The 17,723-nt window shown below is 42.0% G+C and overlaps 2 protein-coding genes across 5 annotated transcripts; both read right to left on the minus strand.

Moving 5' to 3' along the window:
- Positions 1–2,020: 2,020 nt before the first annotated feature.
- LOC115026362 (zinc finger and BTB domain-containing protein 18) lies at positions 2,021–6,023 on the minus strand. Of its 2 annotated transcripts, XM_029459170.1 has the most exons (5): positions 5,607–6,023; positions 4,604–5,092; positions 4,216–4,289; positions 3,753–3,981; positions 2,021–2,955 (listed from the first exon to the last, which is right to left on the minus strand). In XM_029459170.1, exons 2-5 carry the CDS (start codon positions 4,944–4,946, stop codon positions 2,165–2,167), a joined length of 1,437 nt encoding a protein of 478 aa, XP_029315030.1. In that variant the 5' UTR covers positions 4,947–5,092; positions 5,607–6,023; the 3' UTR covers positions 2,021–2,164. The 2 variants fall into 2 exon arrangements, with proteins under 2 accessions (XP_029315030.1, XP_029315029.1); XM_029459169.1 differs by having other exon boundaries at positions 4,604–6,023.
- Positions 6,024–7,687: 1,664 nt separating this feature from the next.
- On the minus strand, positions 7,688–17,141 carry chaf1b (chromatin assembly factor 1, subunit B). 3 transcript variants are annotated; one of them, XM_029459052.1, is made up of 14 exons: positions 17,029–17,141; positions 16,493–16,639; positions 15,835–15,967; positions 14,422–14,542; positions 13,110–13,213; positions 12,869–12,965; positions 12,624–12,708; positions 12,217–12,310; positions 12,025–12,094; positions 11,846–11,937; positions 11,572–11,731; positions 10,475–11,074; positions 8,830–8,918; positions 7,688–8,347 (listed from the first exon to the last, which is right to left on the minus strand). In XM_029459052.1, exons 2-14 carry the CDS (start codon positions 16,616–16,618, stop codon positions 8,247–8,249), a joined length of 1,872 nt encoding a protein of 623 aa, XP_029314912.1. In that variant the 5' UTR covers positions 16,619–16,639; positions 17,029–17,141; the 3' UTR covers positions 7,688–8,246. The 3 variants fall into 3 exon arrangements, with proteins under 3 accessions (XP_029314912.1, XP_029314913.1, XP_029314911.1); XM_029459053.1 differs by lacking the exon at positions 17,029–17,141 and adding an exon at positions 16,946–17,024; XM_029459051.1 differs by lacking the exon at positions 17,029–17,141 and adding an exon at positions 16,743–16,845.
- Between the last annotated feature and the right edge of the window lie 582 nt (positions 17,142–17,723).

Below are 17,723 nucleotides of genomic sequence, written 5' to 3' on the forward strand. Positions count from 1 at the left end.
TAAATATTTGAATTGGTACTACTGATTAATTTACTACAGTGTAGTTTAATCGATATCACATTTTACAAGCTTAAAAAGTAAACCCCAAAGTAACTAGTAACTACCACAGTCAGGTAGTAGTCAAGTAAAAAGTACAACATATCCATATGACATGTACAAAGTATAAAGTTGCATAAAATGCAGTAGAAGTTCTTCATTGGGAGGTTGTGTCGTTCTAAGTTGTTAAGGTTTAGGAAAGCCAGTGCTTACCAGGCATGGCCAGTGCTTGCCCTCGATGTGCCTGAGACGATGTAGGATTAGAGCGTCGCAGTCCTTGTAGGAGGCCGAGCACTGCAGACAGGCATGGGCCGCCTTTGGGACTTTGGGGACTTGACTACGAGGTCCTCGAAGCTGCTTTAGCCTTGCCCGACGTACAGCGTCCAGCACGACACAGCTCCTGCTGCTCAGAGGGCGTTTACTTTGCTGCTGGAGATGCAAGAAACAGACGGGGAAAGAAAATTATTGTAAATCAAAAGGATGGAAATGATTAAATATAAGGACGCAATGACTAAAACTAAAGAGTAGGGATGTCCTCGACTTAAGAAATTCTTAGTCGACTAAAACTCAGGTGATTTTGTCATTTATTTAATCTACAGATCTGTGAAACTGAGTTTCTTGTGTTTACCAGGGAGGTGCTCATTACTTCCTTGGAAATAAGCATGAAAAAAAAAGCATAAAAAATGATTTATTGACTAAAGGACTCTTCCACGAAGACCAAATGACCAATTAGTCGACTAATAGACTAAAAGGGGGCAGCCCTACTAAACGGTGATGAATAAATTACTCCAACTGCTTTTACAGATTCTATATTATTCTATGGCAACAGGAGGAAGGTGACATTGTTCCCCATTTACTTCCATTTTTCTGGATGCATTAGGGTCCCTTAAAATAAAATTAAAATGACCAACATCATCAATCACTACCCTCCCTCTCATCTACCTTTGGCTTGGTCCGTGTGGCCTTTGACCCAGAAGATTTGGCCAGGTGACGATTGCCGTTTCGAGAGTTGGGCCCGGGTCTCTGAGCCTTGCTTTGGCTCACGCTCCTCTCCATCCTCTCCTTCTTCACTACTGGCAGGGTGGGTGGCCTGGCTCTCAGTGCCCTGTGGGGGGATTCCTCCACTCCAAATTGCTCCCCAACTTGTGAAACAGAGCGTGTTAAGCAGATATCCACGCTCTCCTCTTCTTTCTTCAGTATCGCCATTGGGCCCCCTGCTGGCCGACAGAAGCTGAACAAAAAGCCTGAGTCCAGTAATTTGATGGGGGGCTTGCTCTGGCGCTTGCCCAGGTCCGGTGAGGGAGGATCAGGGAAAGGTCCTCCAACTGGCACGGGATCTGCTGGCTCCTCTTTGATGACTTTGTACAGAGGGTGATTGTAGATGGACGCCGGAGGTGCATGCTCTGAAAACTTGAGCCCACCAGGTTCATTAACCTTCACTTTCTGTCTAGCGTCCATGACTCCTACCTTCCTCCCCTCCTCTCCGGGCTTACACTTCTCCACCTCCCTTGAGGAGCCCCGCCTAAGCTTGGCCTTAGTTGCTGGTCGGCTGCTGTTGTAACGCAGCGCTTTGACAGTCTCTACAGTGACTTCATTTCTGGCCTGTGTCCTGTGTGAAGGTGATGATTTGTGGGGTGTGTCACAGCAAGTGTTTGATAAAAGAGGGAAACCTGAGAGAGAGTATTCAGTTGGTTCTGATTTGATCCTAACTGTGTTTCTCACTAGAGTTTTGATGGTGTTTTGTCGCAGCAGCTGCTGGGCACTGTCACCCTTCCTCACTGACCGTCTGAGTTCCCTCCCTGTGAAGAGAGTCCTGGATGCAGGATGGAACAGGTCTGGTAACACACCCTTACTTCGCATGCTCCGGTCACTTGGAGGGACATGTCGCGGGACGGTCTTTGGCCTCTTTGCTGTCATCTGCACTGTGCTGACTGGACCCACAGGCTTGGACTTTACTGACTTGTTGAGGAGGTGAGTGTTAACGGGGTTACAGAGAGGAAGTGACAGTGTCACAGCCCTAAATGGCAGTCCTGGGGAGACAGGGCGTGGTTTCCGGCGCTTTGTCAGTGAATAGTTGTTAGCCTTCAGCTTCCTCAGTCGTTTCTTCTGTCTCCAGCCAATCAGATCTTCAGGTCTGGGGAGGAGGGCAGGTCCTCTGTAACCCAAGAACATTCATCAGCTTGTACTTCTCCTGTGCTCTCTCATAATCCTGTTCATCCTCTCCAACCTCCTCTACTTCCTGCTTTATCCTCACAGGACTGCACACAGCGATCTTTGTAGCCCTTGATATTGAGGTGCGTGAAAGCTGGTTGACAGAGTGAAGTTTTCTGGTTCGTCGAGGGCTCTCAGGCATGGGTAGCAATCTCTGAACCTCCTTGGCGGCCCCAGGAGTGGAGCGGAGAAGACGGGTGTTTGATGGCGATATGCGCGAGTAACTCTGTGACTGTGGGGTGGCTACGGTGTGTCGAGGTGTGGTAGCTTTCTTGGAAGAGGGAGATTTGAAGTCCATGAGCTTCATCCTGTGCGAGGGGCTCAGAGGGAGACCATTATGACATTGGGTTTTTGGTGTTCTTCGCAGATTGCGCCTTGGACTTCCTTCTAAAGACTCATTTGATGCATCCAGCATTAGACTGAAGCCGTCGTTCATACAGTCCTCGAATTCCGAAACCCTTTTCCTTTTGCCCACCCTCTGCTGCCGGAGACGCTCATGACATTCGCCAGCACAGGCTGAGGTGAAGTCCTTGCCAGGATGGAGTTTCTGCTCCTGCTCTTTCATGAGAGCGGAGCAGGCTTCAACTGCAGGCCACATGCCCAGGTGGCGGGCCATGGCGATGACTTCAGGTAGGTCCTCTTGGCGAACACACAGAGTGGAGGAGTAGGAGAAATCCAGCAGAGACAGAAGGCTGTCCTCACTAAAACCTGAGAGGAAAAAGGAAGCCTTTAATTAGATACGCTGAACCCTGGTCAATCAGTGAGTGAGATGAAAGTGACCCAGGCAGAGTGGGAGCAAAGTGTAAACATGATGGTGGAGACAATAATATAACAAGAGCTTTAAATCAGGGCCCTTTCTGACAACACACATTAAAGACACGTACATGAGGAGTCTGGATCCTCCAACTTTGAATTTCCTTGTTCAAATAAGTCATAACAACCTGCCAAGCCGGACCCAACAAGACTTTGAAATGCAGGAGACAGCCACCGTTTGCCTGAATGACCAGTGTATTATGTGCATGTCTCAGTTTCATACAAACTATTGTTTAAATGATAATGAGAGATGAACCTTGTCAACTCAAGTCAGGAATTGTCATGTGACTGTATTTATACACAACATTTTGAATTCAGGCGGTCAGTCACTGATAAAGCAACACATTCATTTAACGAAATACACAAATGTATTTATAGTCAGATATACTCGTTCCCGATAGGGCAGTGATATTATAGGAATGTTAATTTAGGTGGTTTTATAAGTGTTCTCATATCTTGAACATAACCTGCTCCGGAGCAGATTAGGTGTGCAACTAAGTTACCATGGCGATCTACCCCGGTAGAGAATCACCGTTGTAGGACTAAAGTCCCGGGGGTTAAACCTGAAGTTACCTCACTTAACCCCCAAATCCTGCTTTGTGGTACAGGCCTCTGGGGACAAGGTAAACAGACTAAACTGTAACAGCTCATGCAGAGATGTATTCTAGTGTCACTTCGGACTCTAAACTTACCAGTGAGATCTATGTCTGCTTTCATGCCAGAGTCCATTTCTGTGAAGATTTCCTGAAAGTGATCGCTGACGGCTGCCAAGACAGCTCTGTGGGCAGAGTAGGATCGCCCGTTGGTCCGCAGTGTAATGTCACAGAAAAGCCCTGCCTCCCGCTGACTCCTCAGTTTGTGCAGCATGTCAGCGCTGTGTGACACCATCGTCTTTGTGACACATCCTCTGCCACCCAGCCCCTGAAAGACAAAGACGGCAAGACAGAAGCAGATAGAGAGGCATCATTATTGTAATACAATGCGTGTGTGAAAGAACTTGCAGAGAGAAAGTGTGAGAGCAGGATTAAGTGAGAATGAGAGCGAGAATGTGTGGAATAAAATGTGTGAGATGCAGAAAAATGAGGCACTGATAAAAAAGGAAGAGGTTATGAAAGTTTGATCAGAGCGAGAATTAAAATGGACAGTTTTTTTTACCTCAGTTTTCTTGGTGCGCTGGCTCTGACACTCCAGACAGCCCAGGACAAAATCTCTGATCTGGAAGTACATCCCTGTGAAGAAAAAATAATATGAATGTGTCAAAACCTCTGCAACATTGGCTTTTGACCCTGATGAGTCACACGCTGAAATGTATTGTCTAAGAAAAGCCAGGGACATAATTAACAGCAGTCATTCATGTGTGAGTGAACGTCTTAATCTTTGATTGATTCAATCACTAGTGTCATTTCAAATGTCCCTACATTTGCTTACAATAACAAATGAATACACTCTAGATAAGAAAACCAGCAAGAAGTCAGAAGTTGGTTTACAGAGTCATGCTGTCCTATCAAGTCAGATGTAAGGCAGGTTGTGAAGTTCATCATACCTTCCCACCAGTAGTTTTCAGCCACACATTTGTAGGTCTCCTCCAGGGAGAGGTGATGCTGGCCAAGCCGCCGAAGGTGAAAGGTGGAGAGGGCCTCATGTCGCCGGTCCTCATCCAAAACCTCACGATAGTTGATGAAGCCCTTTTCCAGCTTCTTGCGATACAACAGTCCGTCTATCATCTCAAAGTTGGGTGACCACGGTGCAAGTCCACGCCCTTTCGAGTTCCCGGCTGGCTCCATCCCTCTGGCTCTCTCCCGGTCTCCATCCGACCAGGGTTTGGACGGACAAAACGTCTCTACCTTCACGTAATGAGCATTGGTGTGGGTGCAGTCGCCGGCCATTTTATCCGCTTTTATATTCTAGAGTAAAATATGTAAGTTTGTCCAGGCTGAGAAGCACCACAGCTGCTCCCGCTCTGAAGTAATCAGTCCTGTTTTGCTCGGTCGGGTCACCGCGGGGGGCTCAAAGCCTAACTTTACCCACCGACCTGAAACAAAGTCCACGTGGATACAGTGACAGAAGACAACAGACCACCGTTTTAACAATAATTCCCGGAAAAACACTCTTTGACACCCTGCTAATAGTCCAACATATCCCAGTGGACGGCTACAAACTAGCCTATTAGCTCAAATGAACCGCAACGTCTCTCATTATGTCTTATACAAAAGCTTGTTTTTCTCAACTGGCGCTAAAGAAGATGGGCTTCAGCAGCATTTCATTGGAGGGTCCTGCTTTGTAGCCTAGCTGTCATCACTTCTCACTCTCCAAAACAGTTGTGGCTAACATCCCTAAGCTATCAATCTACTTCCACTTTCTGTTAGGGAAGCATTTGGTAAAAAATATACGTTACGCAACATCAATAGATATGTTTCACTGTCCATCCGAGTGTATATAATCTATTCAACCAGGAGAGTATCGCGCCAACAGCGCCGAGCCAAGTGATATAAAGTCACTAGTTTCACAGCGACCACGTAAATAGGCGATCACCGCAAACCGCTCACCAGCAGTCCGTCTTCCATCTATCTCAGGGGTCGGGAGTGGCCCTCTGGGGATGGATGGCGGTGGGCAGCCTCACCTCCGGCGTTAACTTGAGATTTCTTTTCGCCAACTCGATTCGGAAGCAACATGATGACGCAGCTATCAGCTCAGCATCGCCACTTGAACCAACGACCTAAACGCGAGGTTGTCTCCGCTATCAGCCAGAAATGTTGCAAATCACCGCCAGGTCCCCTCAAAAGCGGCCCAACAAGCTCCGGTTAGACACCCGACATAGTTCATAACGCTCTCGTTGCCGTAAAGCCAGTATGGCGGTCAAATTGTCCAATTCTTTAAACTCGTAACCTTCTGTTTGTTGCTAATCAGCAGCCTAACCGAGACGAGTCCTCCCCGCCTTCACACAAAGGCTATTAGCAGAAGCCTTGAATAAATTCTGCCAGACGACATGTGATTGGCTGACAGAGCTGCCACTCAAATGAGTTTTCTTCCCTTTGCAGCAAGGTAGGTTGTTCGCACACGATGCTAGTATACTAGTATTTGCTTCACTTGCTGCACACATAATACACTCATCATACAAACATGATACACACTGTATTATCTTTACTTCTCTAATACGCATACTGTTAAATGAAGGTTGGCCAGTTTATATAATTATAAGTAATAATAATTCTGAGAATTAGTTTATTATTATTATTTATTTTTTGATAATTTATTCAGAGAAGAATATACAAAACAAATCAGGAAAAGAGTAGCAGCACACATATAACAGCTTTACGTGATACAAATACATATGAAGAGCATACATCAGAATATTAAAAGATATTCACATAAAAATACAAAACAGAAATAGGAGTACATACATACACAGTATGTGTTATATGTTATGTTATACACATGTATTCATTTTAGAGGATTCAGTGAGAGAATCTTTAAAATGTTTGTTGTGTAATGTCCTGAATGATTTGCATATAAAATAATGAAATAAAACAGATATTCAAGAGCGCCATCTTCTGAAAATGACCTGACGTAATTTAGCTAGAACAAATACCATCAAGTAATTTTAGATTATTTTCTAAATAGCTGCCACTATCATCTCAATGTCAATTGAACTACAATATTAATTGTCCAATTGCTTTGGCTCAGTTTTCACAAAACTTTGAACACAACATGTAGCCCTCTGAATAGCCATACAATCTTACATAGAACAGATAATGAAAACATCTGTATCAAATTAATACACCACCAAGTCATCACTAAAAACACCAAATAATTGTATGTTTATGAGTGTTTGAAATGGTCTGTGGTATCAATGACTTATTTGATTAATTTAAGAAGCTGTACTTTTGTAAATACAAATGATGAAGTCTAGAGTCTGAATTAAGTCAATTCTGCATTTATACAAGGCATGACTGTGATGGTACTTTACTGCATTACTGCCCGTTTCTGTCTTGTATTGACCACCAAGTTTGTTTTTAATTCAAGACAACAAACCTTATTTATGGATCATGTAAACTTACTAGTGTATTTCAACCACTTGTATGTTTACAATCATCTAAAATACAGAAAGCTAAACTGTTATCCTGGCATATAGCATAAAACACAGTTATTTTCTTCTCTCCACCACTACCAATTACATGGATAATGCTAAAATAAGAAAAGCTTGCAAACACTGCATTGATTCAGTGATCTGCACATGTACTTATAAGCATTGAAATGTGATAATATGAGGTGTGTGTACTCTGAGGACTGAGCATCAGATTTAGAATTTAGCACTTTGTGTACAAGGACAACATTTTGTGTTGAAATAGGAAGAATTCCAGTTAGATTCACCCTCAGACAGGTCGAATCGAGGTGCAACCATGCACATCATAGATGTACATCCACTCAGAAAACTTTCCAAAATGAATTCTACATTATCCTCGTCCCCACTATGACTGTAAAGATGGCTCAAGGGACCTACGCCTTAACATCTGTTAATGTTTAATACAGACATCCCATGAATAATCATTTTTGTAATAGAAAATAATGTTTTACATAACAGGCAGCTGCTTGTAGTTAAGAAAGTATAACACACCACTTCAACAGGCACTGTATATGAAACGTCCTTTATTAGACAATGAGAAAAAGACTTGACATTTTTTAGCTTTCCACTGAAGCAGCTGACTCAGTCTTCTGCAAAGTAAGACTCAGGTTGTATATTCAAAACTCTCACAAGGCATTAAGCCGTGGAGGTGCTTGTGATTTTTCTTCTTCAGGTTTCGAGCAGTTTTCGTTTCACAATCACTTTCTTGAAAAGAAGTGAGACAGAACTTTCCTTTTGACAACAGCACATGAGCATTTAAAATGTCAAACAAATCAAATACAAAACTGTTTACTGTACGATACAAAAACACACACACGTGACTAAAATAAGTATTCAAAGGACACTTACTCCAAGGCAGTTTGTTTTATAACTGAGTACATTATATGAGGTTAAAGCTTCATCTAGTTAAGTCAAGTACAGACGATATCAACACACGCACGATGCCATCGCACTCTGGTGTTTCATCCATGAGCAGCATCAGTGGTACTGAAGCTTCTTTAACCGTCACCTGCAGTATTGACTCTTTTCGGAAATCACAGCACCACACTGTTCCCATTAGACACTAAGTCTGGGTGGCACTGTTCTTTGCTGCGGGCTCACTGGTCTTCGAACGTTTGGACTCTGGAGGCTGGCACACTGGATCAGTAGGAGGAGAAGGACGTTCTGGAGAAACACAAGAGAAGGGATCAGTGACAGAAAGGTTACGTCTGATATCCTGATCCTGTGATTTATAATCCGTATGCAACACTTGGTAAGACTAGTTAGCATGAATTCCAATTTACTACAATTATATGGTCTTATTTTTATTTTTTTTTATATAGTTTAGGCCATTCTTCCTATCACTAATAATTATTTACCAAGTTAATTGCTGCATCTGTGAACACGAAAAAAGAATCCAAGGCAGTGAGGAATACAGATTTTAAATTCGGGGAAAAGAGAGCACTGGTATTGGTACTGGTGTTTAGGTGTCCGACTCGGTACCAGGAGAGAAAAGGTTGGATCGGTGCATCCCTAATCATAACAGCTTTCAGACTATGAGGCGGTCAAGAAGGGGGGAGGGATTTATCATCAGTCTCATACATGGTTTTGTTTCCGTTGTGATATTTGCAACATGAAGGACAACGGCCGAAGTCGCCCTCACTAACCGTGTTTGGCCTTCTCCGTGGAGGAGGGAGTGCGGAAGAGTGAACTAACAGCTGGAGATCGGGATGCAACTGCAGTCAAAGAAACTCTCCTGTAAACAAAGATACAAAAGGTAAAGAGGCTTCCACCATGATAAAAACACACAAGCACAACATACGACTCTTCTACAGTGAACAAAGTAAAATCACTGTTCTGCTTCCTTTCTCTTCATTGCCAACTAGTCAAAACTAGCCAAGGCAAACGCTTCAAGTCACAGATACAAGGCAAATACAAAAGCATGTGCAGACCTGCCATTGTCTACACGCTGTCTGTCAGAGTGATTATTATTTTATAGTCAGTGGGGGGTCCAACGGATCCCCCATACCAGACAGTGCTTTGTTCTCACTGCCAGTACTGAGCACTTGTAAACAGACAGAAACATCACACCCTCATTACATCTTTTTGTACATTTGTAAGAAAGTATATTGGAAAAAGGAATCTTACACTTTTTAAAAGGACACAGTGCTTTGTGACATTTAGTACTCGTATGTAAACTGCAAGTTTATAGAAAATCAGCTTAGTTACTTTGATCATCAGGGGGGAGGGAGATGATGCAGAATGCTCTTTGTAGTTACTTCATAAAGTCTGACCCCAGTCACAACTCATTTGAATAGTTCAAGTATTTTCATAAATTACCATTGCACTCGTACACGAGGCAGCAGCTGCGTTCTTCACACCACCTACAGAACATCTTAACAGAGTTTTAAATACCCGTAGTGGGTAAAAAAAAGTTTAGGGAGATCTTTAATGGTAAAGAAATTAAAATGACATTAATTCTGCTGCACGATTACTACGAAAATCTTTACAGCTTTCCCATCTCACCCGTGTGTTGGCTTCACTACACCGGCTTCCTGTCAAATTTAAGGTTGAATTCAAAAAGCCTTCCAATTGGTTCTGGCTCCTTCGTAAATCAGTGATATCTGGTGTCCTAGCTAACAGGCTCCCTCTGGGAGTCAGATCAGAAGATCTCGTCTCAAAACGTGTTTATTTGCAAAGGAAATCTATTGACCTGGTTTGTTCTTTTACAAATTTTAAATATTTATTCAGATGCTTTTTGTTGTTGTTTTTTGCAATTGTGAAGCATTTTGTACCCTGGTTTTAAAAAAGTTCTATTTATTTACTAATGATTATGTTAATATGATGTTCTAAACACAGGAAACATGTCTTAATTAAAAAACACAAATAACATGAGTAAAAAATAAATGTGAATTGTAATGACAATAAATAAAACGCCACTTGGTGTGTATTTCTCTTTATGACCTCCGTCAAGGATGTTATGTTTTCGGTTCGGTTTGTTCGTTGCAGGATTACAGAAAAACTACTGGCTTGATTTTCATGAAACTTGGTGGAAAGGTTGAAGTGTGGGGCAAGGAAGAACCCGTTGAATATTTGGAGCGGAGGTGGATACACGTATTATGTTTTACTTATGGAACCGGCCATGGCGGACGTCTGCGCTCGCCGACTGCCCTTTTAGTTTCCATTATTAATGATTAGTCAATAATGTAATCATCAATCATAAAGGTTCACACTTTCAGTGATACAACAATAAACTAATTACCTTCCGCTCACTCTGACAGAATCAAACATAACAACTCCTTTTGCATTTACCTCGGGGTGGGCCCCTTAGGAGTAGTGGTACCCTTAGGAGTAGTCGTACCCTTAGGAGTAGTGGGCCCAGCATTATTAGCACTGTTGGACGCTTTCGGTGTTGAGGGAGTGAGGGGGGCGATGCGTGGCTGGGTTGTGGAGGAGCTGGTGGGGGTGAGGGGGGTGATGCGAGGTTGGGGAGTAGAGGGTGCGCTTGTGCTTGCCGATGTTGGGGTCTGAGGTGCTGAAGGAGCTGTGTTTTTAGGGGTAGAGGGCTTCCCCCAGCCCTCCAAGGTGTTGAGGGTGATCCTACGGGGCTGAGGTTTAGACTTGGCACTCGGGGTGCTCTTCTTCTCCTCAGGGGGGGTCACAGAGGGGGCGTCTTTGCTCAGGTTGGTTTGGGATGTGGAAGTCGGGGCTGAGCTTGGTGGCTGGGTCGAAGGAGAGGAGGTCCTTGCCGCCGCCGACTTCTTTCCCTTTTTCTCAACACCAGTGTTTGGGGTAAAGACCTCCAGGGTGGGGGGCTCTTTCAGCGGAGTGCCCAGCTCCCCAGGAGAGAAGGACAAGAAGGAGCAGTAGCCGTCTGTGGAGGACACAGCCAGGAAGGAACCGTCACGTGACCTAAAGAGGATATCATATTAATTTTCTGGTGTAGTGCCCATTGACCAGCTGGAGAAAAAGTCAACCAATCAGAGCTTAGTAGTTGAGATTAAGAACGGGGACATCGTCTTCCTACAGAGCTAGCTACATAAAAAGGGTGTGGAGGATATTAATACAGCTGTAAAAGATATCTGAAGTAACAAAAATAACTCTTATATTGACATACGTCTTTGGTCAATGTGAAAAATGTCAACCAGTTTCTGTTTCAACTGAAAGTAACGACCCTTTGTCTGAAAATTACTATTGTGTTTTTGTATGTAGATATTCTTGTATAACTGTAAATGTACTTACGTGTAAGACACAGACACACACACACACACACACACACACACACACACACACACACACACACATACACACACACACATACAATTAATTCCCACAAATGACGACTGTTGAAAATGTTGTTTAGCTATTCAAGAAAAGCCAATAGGCAATAGAAGGGAGCTCCAGTTTACCATGTTAGATCACTGAGTGTGTGGTAGTGGATGTTGGACACCAGGCCGAAGGGAAGGGTCTGCTGCGTGTCGTACAAGAAGATGGAGTCCTCGGACGCCACAGCAAACACCATGCGGTACGGCAGCTGGAACACGTTGGGAAAAGCCTGAACAGAACCATCTGTAGAGGAGAAACAGAGGAAGAATGAAGAAAACATGCAAGTAAAACGGAAGATCAAAATGGGAGGGCTTCATTATCATTCTTGGTGGTATCTAATTGAGCACATGTTCTTGCCTTCTTCAGTCTTGGTCCTGAGTTCAAAGTACACGGGGCAGCAACGCACAGCCAGTGTAGCTTTAGTTGGACACGGCAAGTGGGCGATAGGCCTAAAACACACAGACAGAGATTTGTACATCAAATAGCAGCAAGAATACAGCAAACTCTGAAAAACTATAAATCCCACAGCATGTCACCTCTTGAGACTCTTCCTGGAAAAGATGTATGTGGTATTTATGATGTTTTCTCCGCTCTCCACACATCCAGCTGAGGTTAAAAAGGGTGACAACAGAAGATTGAAATGAGTTCATATGAACCATCTCAATTACTACTTTTCACCAATTACTGCCAGGTAAAAGCCACATATTTAGCACGCTGTGTACAGGTACCTGGAGCGAGTAAGAAAGACCCATCTGGTGTGAATGAAAGACGTCGGAAAAACGACCTCATGCTGTCATCGTGGAACATTCTGTGCTGCTTGACCTGCGAACATTAAGAGAAATGCAGCACTGAGAGCGTCTGTGTGTGTGTTACATGCCTCACTCACTTGGCAGCAGATCTCTAAAGATATTACAGAGTACTTTCAGAATCTTAAGACAAAAAATATAGGGAAGACACATATTCAGAAGCGTCATAAAGACATTTAGTGAGAGCAGAGAGCTGGTTTCAAGTAGAATAATGTAAAAAGTCAAAATTAGATATCATGTTCATTGTACATGGCTAGTTCTGACAAAATTCATGATTTCATTTTAAGTCCATAGTCACATCTAAACACAATGGAGTGATTTCTACTGACCTCTCCCTCTGCAAGCGGCCCAGAGCTCATTTTACTGATACAGAAGGCTTTCTTCTTGGTGTGAGTGTTGTACACACGCATCACTCTGCAGGGGAGGACAAACAAGAACATCTTAAGCATCAAGCTGCTGAAGCACCGCTGTCGCTGACAAGCTAAGCAACAGCAAATATATTCATTTAATGGAGATTAGACCCATAGTGAGGCAATGAGTGGTCTGAATCAAGATGTCTGAATCCATGTTCTACCTGTCACAGCTGAGGGTGGCTACATATTGCCCCAGAGGATCCCAGGTCACCCCCTGCACGTAGCTCTTATGGTCATTCAAGATAGACAGCTTCTGTCCTGAACACAGGAACAGTTGCAGACAACATAATAAATACAAAGCCAAAATGAGATGTACTCGCACATATTTTACAGAATGCATGTGGATTTGAATCACTAAAATACTAAATATAACAAATGAACCAGAAAGACAGACACACAAACCTTTGTTGATGTCCCACATAATAGCAGTGTTGTCGACAGACCCAGACACCATGAAGTTTCCATCCCGTGTCCAGCAGATGTCATAGACGTCCTCTATGTGTCCCCTAAAAGACAAAAGAAATGGTATGAAATCTGTGTATTAACCACACTATTGCTACTTATTAACGTCAATCATGTTGCAAAATGGACAAAACAAGTAGATCTCCATATTCAGACAAATTTGAATTTTACTCGTAACACAGATTTTTCTTGTAATTCTGAAATGTTTGTCTGACCTTAGGGATTTTAAGATGCCGAGCAAGACATTCACATACTGTATTCATGACATCCTGTATATGAATGCCAAGTAAGCAAAACTGTGCGATGCAGAAATCAGTGAGAAGATAAAATGTGATCTATGCAAAAACCGCTTCATTGTGGTTTTATAATACTGCAGGGCAGGATTTAAAAACTTGGTGGGAATCATTTTATCCTGTCTTGACAAATGCAAGGTGCTAGTAGAATTACAGTTTAATTTCAATTTCAATTGTGTTTTTAACACCTTGACAAAGAAAATGTAATACACTTTCCACAGCAAAACAAATGCACATTATGACTATTAGGACGTACAATAATTTAAAAATACGACTTTAAGACATTTTATGACCTTAAATTCTGAAAATGTAATTAAGGACTTTTTAAGGATTCTGTGGGAACCCCAAGTCTACCAGGAATGTGCACTTACATTATTGATTGTCTAACGCAGTGTGATGCCAGATTACACTGAATTGCTCTTCAGCACTAAGTTGAGCGAGGTTTAACTGTTTTTACAGGGCTCCACACTGTGACACCCAGTGGTCATATCAAAATAAATAAGGGGCTGTCTTTTACCGCCTGGAGAACTTGAGGCGTGTCGGTCAGGACTGTGTGCCTAATCTTATGCCAACTCTCAAGGCCACCGAGGCAGGTTGCGCCTGACATTGCTAAGCGACCATAACCCGCTGTTTCCATCTCTGATCTGCGCCGTGTGTACCGGACCGCGGCACACGAATCAGGAGAGCAGAGGACATCATTGATTGTGTGAGATTTTAGCAGCACCACTCATAAAATGAATATAGGGGAAACACTGGACAGATATCTACACAACAAAAAAATCTGCCGGCTGTGATTGGTTATTCCTTGTCACACGGCATTTGATGCGCGCTGCTGCGTTCCAAAAGTTAAAGTATTATAACTCAGGGTGCAGCCATCAAAAGGAAATTAAGAAGAAACATTCAAATATTGTAACTCGATGGGATGGAAACTGGCAGAGTAGTGAACCAGAGTTGTTTACCTTAATGTCTTGACCACAGACCAGCTCTCCTTGTTGAGCAGAGCATCTTCATCCTCCTGGAACATGGGCATCTGCTCAGGCTCCTTAGAGTCATTGAGCTTCCACAGCAGAATCGCTGCATCTGTATAAAACAACAACTACAATTACTAAAGGCTAATCTATTTTAAAATATCCGTTTTGTTTTAACATTACCTACTACTTTAAATTCCACATAAACATCTTCCACCTTAGAAATATAGCTAAAATCCGACAATTTATAAATCAAAAAGGATGCTGAAAAACTAACCCATGCTTTTATCTCAAGCCGACTCGATTACTGTAATGCACTCTTTACCGGCCTCCCAAAATTAACAATGGAGAGACTTCAGCTCATCCAAAACGCTCCAGCGAGGCTGCTGACTAGAACCAAGAGGAGAGACCACATCAGTCCAGTGTTAGCCGCTCTACACTGGCTTCCAGTAACTTTTAGAATTGATTTTAAGGTCATCCTTCTTGTATACAAAGCCCTAAACGGAACCGCACCAAGTTACGCTGCCAACTCTCTAATCAACTATGTGCCCCCAAAAACATTACGGTCATCCACTACTGGCTTATTAAATGTTCCCAGAAACATCAAAAAGAAAATTGGGGATGCAGCCTTTTACAATTATGCACCAAAGCTATGGAACACTTTACCTGCGGACATTAGGGAGGCAAGCTCGCTCAGTATCTTCAAAAGTAAGCTGAAAACATATTTTTTTACTTTAGCCTTTTAATAGTGCCACTTTAAACTAATTTAAATGATTTCATTATGTGTTGCTATACCTGGTTTAACATTGAATGTGTAAAGGTAACAGATAAATTTCAGAGTGTGTATTTTTGAAAAGCCTGAGTTCAAATAGACGGTTTTACCACAGGAAAAAGAGGAAGTTTCTCTGATAAATGTGTATTGGAGAAAAACTGGCTTTAACTGAAGGAAGTAAACCAGTTGAAATGCTACAGGGGCGCATTGTTGATCTCATGCTTTCAAAATATGGCTCTGACAGTTTAAAACGTTTACAAGAATGTGTGATGAATGTGATTTCCCGGCAGTAGGGTCGTTAAGTACGGCACAGATAGGGAAACTAGGCATGATTTCCAATGTTATTTTAATTCTGCTATTTTTATACAATTTTAATTATGCTATTTTTATAATGGTACTTTAGAGTCATTTACATCTACACTGTGATTATTGTACTGTAAATGATCTGTCTAATCTTGTACTAATTGTTATGTTTTTGCTGTGAAGCACTTTGGGCTGCAATTATTATATGAAAGGTGATATACAAATAAAGCTTATTATTATTACTACTACCAGTTCCTTCTACATAGTAAGACTTAAAATCTTACAGAACACAAATTTAACCATGCATCTGTGTATTGAGTGCGACATACCATCTCCTCCTGAGGCAAGCAGCTCTTCATTGGGGCTGAAGCGCACCACGTTGACAGCCTTGGTGTGTCTAGTCAGATTAGACAGAAACTCCACCACTGCCTTCCCATCTGGGCCTGTGTCTACCCGCCACAGCTGCATCAACACGGGGACAAAAAGTAATTACACACACATACACTCTGTAAAAAGGCAGTGCCCTTATACAATCACAGCTGCAGGTAAATATAAACTTGTTAAAAAGAAAAACTATTTCTTTACTATGTAATATTTTGTAAGTAATTCAATTTTGGATCATGAAACTTAATTGTAAAATATGGCAGTTTGAGGAGGACCTGGTTTAAGGTATACTGCAACTATTTATTTACAAATGGTAGATTTGTAATTGTGAAAAAAAACATTGATTTTTTTAAGTCACATCAATTGATGCATGTTTGGTGGGACAAGGTTTGTAGAAAAAAACTGGTTATACATGTAAAAATCTGTAGTTTGGTGGATTCTGTGTTTGACACATTCATTGATTTAAAGTCCCGGAGAAAGCCCAATAATGTCCTATTAAGTAAAAAAACATGTGCACAGATTTACATCACATGGTCATTAAAGTGACTCTGGGTCAGACTGGTATGTTGTAGGTTTATCACTGCATTAACCCTCTGCACTCACTCGGACTGTGGTGTCCACTCCAGCTGTGGCCAGCCGATGAACGCGTCCATCTGAGCTGTGCTGGAAGTCCAGACTGTAGACTGGCTCCTTGTTGTGCCACGCAATCTCACACGTTACCACCTTCATTTTCTTATATGCAACACCGACCTCAGGAGGGGAAAAAACATAAAACTATTAAATGTGATACTTCTGACAGTTTCAAAAGGGCTGATATCGGCTAAGCAGCTAACACATAATTAACTTCACATACTGGGCAATATGGAGCCGGCATTACAGGTTACAGAAGAACATACATTAATAAAACAGCTAGTTTGACCACAATGACACTAGAAGCAAATGCTAACGTTACAACTAGCTAATAGTGTAAATTAGCACTTCATTTAGCGGGTTTGCTGGGATGATATGAGGCTAACGCTACGGACAAATGACAAAACTGGGTACATGTGTACATACGTATGCATGTTGGTTACAAATACAACCGAGTTACATGCGTTTATTCTTTCAAATGAAGTTATCTGGAAGTAAAGTAATCTTACCTCCTCTGTTGTCCAACTGAAGCGAGAAGTAATTTCCCGCGTACGATTCGTTCAAAACTTCCGGTCGAGTGAGCTGCAGCGATTGGACGAGCACGCGGAGGGGGCGGTGACTATCTTATACAGTACTATTAGAGTGGCGTTAAAGTATGTGTTTGGTTTGGTTTCAATACATTTAATGGCAACACAATCAAAGAATATTGTATTATTAACCTAATCATTCTTTCATCAAAATCTCCAATCCACATTTAATAACTCCTACCTCATTTATTATATTTGAAAATATAACCATAAAAACTTTCTCCTCCAAAAACATGGCTATCAAGACAGAACAATATGAATAAATAATGTCCTCTGGCTTTGTATATTGTCCTCTGGCATTCAGTTTTGTTGTTCATTTTAGTGTGATTGATTGATATTACTTACAGTATATCTTCTGTATTTGATGTTCTATAATAAATAACTTTTTGTGAAACAATAGACTTGTGTTAAATACTTTACGCGACCTTTTGGTAAATTCTCGCTTGTAAAACAGATAAATAAACCATTACAAAGTTACAAGGTAGAAAACTACCTAAACTAAACTAAATGCCCTTTCCCATTGAGAAAAATGATAGAACAGTTGTTTCTTTTTAACCTGTAATGTGTAGTTTAAATGATGTAAATATTATGGAGACATTATGTGTGCCATTTGACTT

This window comes from Cottoperca gobio, chromosome 21 (assembly GCF_900634415.1).
Source record: "Cottoperca gobio chromosome 21, fCotGob3.1, whole genome shotgun sequence".
Lineage (NCBI taxonomy): Eukaryota > Metazoa > Chordata > Actinopteri > Perciformes > Bovichtidae > Cottoperca > Cottoperca gobio.

Coding starts and splice junctions, on each gene's coding strand:
- LOC115026362 (XM_029459170.1), bottom strand. CDS start 4,946: ATGGCCGGCGACTGCACCCACACCAATGCTCATTACGTGAAGGTAGAG. Junction 4,290..4,603: donor TGAAAACTACTGGTGGGAAG/GTATGATGAACT, acceptor TTTTCTTCACAG/GGATGTACTTCCAGATCAGA. Junction 2,956..3,752: donor AGCAGACATAGATCTCACTG/GTAAGTTTAGAG, acceptor TTTTCCTCTCAG/GTTTTAGTGAGGACAGCCTT.
- chaf1b (XM_029459051.1), bottom strand. CDS start 16,763: ATGCCGGCTCCATATTGCCCA. Junction 14,543..15,834: donor GCTTGCCTCAGGAGGAGATG/GTATGTCGCACT, acceptor TGTTTTATACAG/ATGCAGCGATTCTGCTGTGG. Junction 8,919..10,474: donor CCTAAGGGGCCCACCCCGAG/GTAAATGCAAAA, acceptor CTTTGTTTACAG/GAGAGTTTCTTTGACTGCAG.